Source organism: Taeniopygia guttata, chromosome 21 (genome assembly GCF_048771995.1).
Source record: "Taeniopygia guttata chromosome 21, bTaeGut7.mat, whole genome shotgun sequence".
NCBI lineage: Eukaryota > Metazoa > Chordata > Aves > Passeriformes > Estrildidae > Taeniopygia > Taeniopygia guttata.
The window spans coordinates 2,520,764-2,526,674 of NC_133046.1; the positions used below are offsets into that span (position 1 = coordinate 2,520,764).

The 5,911-nt window shown below is 46.0% G+C and overlaps 1 protein-coding gene across 6 annotated transcripts in view; it reads left to right on the forward strand.

Annotated features, from left to right (window-relative positions):
• The window catches only part of PLCH2 (phospholipase C eta 2), a 75,401-nt gene extending 69,634 nt beyond the window's left edge, over window positions 1-5,767 (forward strand). For 4 of the 6 annotated variants that reach the window (XM_072917527.1, XM_072917524.1, XM_030289503.4 and 1 more), the window contains one exon: window positions 2,787-5,767. In XM_072917527.1, coding sequence (XP_072773628.1) covers window positions 2,787-4,516 — 1,730 coding nt within the window. In that variant the 3' untranslated portion in view covers window positions 4,517-5,767. Of the gene's footprint in view, window positions 1-1,783; window positions 1,814-2,786 lie in introns of all 6 variants that reach the window. The other 2 variants (XM_072917525.1, XM_072917526.1) reach the window with 2 other exon arrangements.
• Window positions 5,768-5,911: the final 144 nt, after the last annotated feature.

Genomic DNA, 5,911 nt, shown 5'->3' on the forward strand with positions numbered 1-5,911 from the left:
GACAGAAGGAAAGAGATTTTGATAAGAATTTTCTGCCTCACAGAATTGTAAGGAGAAAGTAGGAAGTACAGCTTTTGGCTGTGAACTGCAAGAGCTCCTCTTCAAATCCCTCACCCTCCCTGTTAATTGTCTAAGAAATCTGGACACTGATGATTACATTTTCAGGAACATTGAAGTGATTTTGGTGCTTCTCCTAAGATGTAATCCCTTTTTAAATAACATATTCTGACTGCCCACTATAATGGGCTTCTTTGAAAGCCTCAAACAGAACTTTGAGACATTTTATTTATTTGACCAATTTCATCTGGTTGGATGTCTGCAATTTACCTTCTATTTTTTTTATACTTTTTTTTAAACATATTTTTCCAATATCTGCTTCAGCCTTTTAGTAAAATACAAGGACAATGGGAGGGGAGAGGTTTGCTGGTTCCCGTGACTTGCAGTTAATCCAAAGCAGCAGAACTCTTTCTATGCCTAAATTATTGGCATTGGGCTTTTCACAAACTCTGAGTACTGTGACATATGAAACCATTTCCCATTATCAGTGCCAGCTCCCCTGCCAGCCCCCCAAGTCACTAAACAAATATTGTGATATGCTTGAAATTTGATTAAATCCATCTGACTTCTCAAGCATGGAATCAGCAAACCCTTAAAATGGTGAAATGGTGCCTTGGACTGGCTGCTGCTGGTCCAGTGACAGCCCCTCTGTTTGCACAAACAGCTCCCTTTCCCATCCTCCTGCAAGGCCATGCCTTGGGCCAGGAAACCAGGGAAACCAGCTCCATGGCTGCACTTGGGAATTGGCATTCTGCTGGGGGAAGTGCCCCTGGGATAAGGCAGGAAACTATAGCTGACCCTTTATTATATATTAAATAAATACATTTAATAATAATTATTATTTATATAATATAAACACATTTCATAATATAATATATATATAATATAAATATATTCAATAATAATTATGAATATATATGTTATATATTTAATAATAATAATTTAGTAGTTTTTATTATTACTATTGCTGGCCCAATATTATGTTTTCCAATGATTTCCCTCCCCAGTGTGCCCCAGTCTGTGCTGGTGGATGGGCAGAAGGAGAGTTCATAAGCCTGATCAGCTCTGGGCCCTTCCTGACACTCCTCCAGGCACCTAAAGTCTGGAATGTTGGATTTGGGTTGTGGCACAGGTGTCTGATTCCCTTCCAGCACTCCCAGCTAATGCAGGACTGGCCATGGGAGAGCTGCTCCCACCCCTGAGTTCTGCACTGGGCTGGAAATCCTGGTGCCCAGGGAAAGGCCTGGTATTGCCTGGGCAGGTTCTGGGAGTGATATTTTCCATTAGGAGAGGGCTTTGGAGCAGAGGAGTCTAGATTCCTCTGAGCAGCCTGGAGGGTGTTCTTGCCTCTGTCAGGGTACTTGAAACTTGATGATTTTTAGGGTCCTTTCCATCACAAACCACTCTGTGATTCCATGATTCCATGATTCTGTGATTGCATTCCCCCGTCCAGTGGAGTGTGCTCCTTCAACACTAACAAATATTTTCATCCTTCTATGATAAAAAAAAAATTACCTAATATCTGTCCATGTGTGGATTCCATTGAGTGCTCTGGTTGGTCAGAAATTCTTAGGATCCTACAGCCATGTGTGAATATTCCTGTATGTCTCCTTTCCACCCCTCAGCACCAATTTATCCTGTTATCTGCACCTGCCTTCCCTACATTAACTGGATTTTTCCTCTGTTCTGTCCTATTATTCTACATGCACACCCTCTCTCTCTCTAGTTAAGAACTGAAAGGACAAGCAAGTCAAAGGTAATGTCTGCTGAGTGTCCCTGATTGGAGCACCTTGTTGCCTGTAGTCCTGGTTTTTGCCTGTTTGCTGCCCTATAATTACCTGCTCCTGTATCCTCGAGGTCGTGGTCTGGCCCGGTGGTGCTTTGTTAGTTCTGGAATGCATGTCTGCACTGTGCTTTGGAGATATGGGAAATAATCTTTTTGGCATGATTGCTTTGGCTCCCAGGGTGCAGGTGATAAACATTGCAGAGAATGGAGCATTTTCTCCAGGTAATTGGTGGCTGTGGTAATTCTCCAGGGTTGCACTCACAGCCTGCTGTTCATGACCCATCTGTCTGCAGAATTTTTTTGAAATAGAAATTACCAAGTTTTTTTTAGGAAGAACAAAGTCTGTTTAAAGCTTTGGTTTTGTTTCTAAAAGTCTCATTGCCAACATTCCACTGCCTGCAGATCATTTGTAATCTGCTCCACAAGTCCTGTGCTGCTTCTCTTCTGAGTGGTTGGTCATTGGGATCACATCTGGTCAAACTGGTGTTTGATTATTGTACATGCCCTGGTTGTGCTCTGATACCCTGACCTGTCTGAGTGCTGGAAAGAAGGAAAACTGCACATCAGGTGGTGCTGGATGGTGGAGGAAGAAATGCTGGTTTACAAAAGGGGACACAAAGGGCAGAAATTGCTTGGTACTGTTGTTGTTTGATAAGAAAACCAGAACAGTCACATGGTGCTGCTGTGCATGGACTGAGATTTCTTGAAGCAACAGGGTTTTGTGCAGCTAAAACTGAATGTGCAAAATGTTTTGCTGCCTTTGGCCAGGCATTTGAAATCACAAGTTATTTTTTAAATCATTATTAACATGGGCAACTTGTACCTTGAAAACAAAATGGTAATACATAAGGAATGAATCTTAGCTAAGCTGTAATCTGTAAGAGATAACTAACCCGTATCTCTGTTTTTCTTGTTTCTTTTTCTTTTCATGCCTCCCAAACAGACATCTGCCACTTCTCAATGCAGAGGTCAGTCACTTCTTTATGCAGCCTAGAAACGATCACAGAAGAGCCTGTCCTTGCCAGTGAGACCCATCACTGCAGCCTTCTCTTCCCCCTGCCCGTTAGCCCTTACAGTGATTCTGAGGAAGGATCTGGGTCTGACCATTCCACCGAAGCTCCATCAGAGGGAAGCAACACACCCAACCAGCCTCAAGAGCCCCTACCCTCCAGAGAACAAGGAGTAGTAAATCTGGCTGCAGAAGACCAAGGGCAGGACGTCCAAAGAGCAGCTGACACAAGTTTAGTAGCCACAGAGGATGAGAGGACAAGCATGGCAGAAGGAAATGGCTGGACACAGTGCAGTGAGGCTGAAGATCAGGGTGGATCAGCAGCACATCCCCAAAAAGCCAGGCTGGTAGAGGCAGCAGATCATGGTGCTGGCCAACCTGTAGGAAACGACGAGAAGCAAAGCAATCAACCAGGTCAGGTATTATCAGACATGAAAAGCACCTCTGAATCCAAAGGGCAGAACCTGGGTGCAGCAGCTGTTCCACCCCAACACAGCAGTGTCATTAACAGCCCTGTTAATGAATCTGATTCTCCCCAGAAATCCCGGGCTGCACAAGCTCTCCCTGTCTCTGTTTCTCACACGAGCTCTTACACCTTGGCAAGAAGGGCAAAGAGTGAAGGACTGAAGATGTCAGACTCCTCAGCCTTAATAAAAATTCCGAGCAGCCAGTCTCCAGCGGCTGAGGTGTACTTTGATGCCACTGTCAATGACCGGATCTGGAGCAAGCTGGACTGCAGCAGCCACCGTGACAGCATGTCCTCCTCGTCCAGCATGTCCTCCAACGACACCGTCATCGACCTCTCCCTCCCCAGCCTGGCTCGCAAAAGCCTCCCGGACCTGGGCATCCGCCAGGACAGCCTGGAGCCCCTGGCCATCAGGAAGGGCATGCGCCCACGCTCCGCCACCGCCTGCAGCACCGAGATGCCAATGGTCAGCAAGAGCAAGTCCAACCCCAACCTGAGGTCCGGCCAGCTGCCGGCTGATGAGCTGTGCCCCCGGCCCCTGGCCAGGAGCCCTCAGGACGCCTTCTCGTCCATTCCTAGAAGGCACACCTGGAGCAGGCTCTACATGGAGAGTCTCAGGCAGTCCTCTCACAAATCCAAAGCGCATGACACGGTTGGGAATAACCAGACAAAGTCCAAAAGCCTCGGGGACCTTACCTCTGACGACATCGTGTGCACTTTTGAGAGCAAATACCGCAGCATCAGCCGGAGCTTCGTCACCCGCTCCATGCGGGAGCAGCGCCGCTCCTCGGGCCTGCGGCCCTCGGCCAAATCCCGGGACGAGCTGACTGAGCAGCTGAAGAAGCTGACAGCCTTCCAGCAGGAAAACGATATCACCTCCCCCATCAGCCTGGAGCCCAGCGAGTCGGAGGAGGAGGGCGAGAGCGTGGGGCTGCTGCGCCGCTCGTCGTCACGCAGCCAGAGCCGCGTGCGCTACATCGCCAACAGAGCGCGGCAGGCCCAGGAGAGGCAGCGCCTGCAGGGCCGGGCACAGCTCGGGGGCAGCCCCATCGAGGAGAGGGGCAACCCCGAGGGCGCCTGCAGCGTGGGCAGGCCTGGCTGCACCGACCCCGCTGCCCACACCGCCCTGCCCTCCTCGCCCAAAGCGCAGCCCGACTGCGCGGCCGACACCGAGGTGTTCTTCATGCTCAAACTGTGACCCTGGCCCTGCTGGGCACTGCTTGCACTCCTGTCACAGCAAAACACAGCGACCTGACAGGCCCAGAACATCCTGCCACGGCTCGGTGCTTCCTGGCCTTCCCTTGAGCCCAGGGTGCTCGATAGTACAACTCCAAAGGAATAGATGAGGATTCATTTTTAATTGTGCTCTGCTCAGCCTCCGATTTGGCCTCCTTTGTGTGTGACCACTTCTTGCGTTTGTGGTTTGCTCTTGGTCTTTACTAATTTCAATAATTCTTCTGACAACAGTAACCTTGATGTTTAATAGCTAAATGTGATGCTAATGACAGCTAAGGTGAATTTTGCTTTACAAATCATGGATCCATGTAAGGAGGCTGGACTTAAAATCACATTTTATTTCCTGGAAGAGTTTGAGGCCTCTGAGGGTGTGAATTAATAACGTAGTAGATACAGTCCATCTTTCATTGTGGACCTGCTTATTTCAGTGAAAATCCATATTTTCTCTTTGAAGAAGAGCTCTCTTGTTCCAAAGCAATGCTTTTATAAACCCAGCCTGTTTATATATCTATATATATATAAATATCTATATATATACACCTGTGTGTATGCAAAGATATGTCTGCACATGTATGTACACATGCACACCCTGAACCTGAACTGTGACTGCTCCTTGTCTCAAGACATTGTCTGAGGGAATTGAGACAGGAGAGAGAAGGGAATGCCTAAAAATAGACAGGAAATATCTTCTGACTTCAGAAATGGCTACGAAGCATGTTAGTCTTTTCTTGAAACAGCACTGTCCCTTCTTATGGTATTTTAACAATGCTGCTGTACATAGCACTTTTTGGATGAATTTTACTATTTCTGTATTGCACTGCCATGCAAAATTTTCAATGATATGTTTAAAAAAAAAAGAGATATTTAATTTTTTTAGATGGACATATTTAGAATTAAATAACAACCTAAACAGAGTAATAATTTCCCCCCCACCTTTTTTTTACTTTTTATTTTTAGGGATGTTATCATGTGTCCCCCCCCAGTCCCCAATTATGATGTCATTTATTATAGATGTACATTTTATCAGTGATGGAGAAGGATGTTTACTGAGATGCATTTTAAAGAGAAACAGAGATTTAATTTTATTTCAGGCTGCATAGAGTCCCTATTATTGAGAGGATATTTTGCCTTTGTAATGATTCTTTTGTGTATATTGCAAAATTTGTTTGTAAAACCACCTTACACTACTAAAATAAACATATTTAACCTTCCAGCTGGTGACACTTTAGCTGTAGCACAGCACTGGGGTTTGTGATACACAAACATGGTTCATTCTATCTGCTTTGTTTTTCAGCTTCCTTTGTGGATAACATTTAATTTTACTCTTTTTCAGAGGAGTAGCCAGCACAGACCCAGC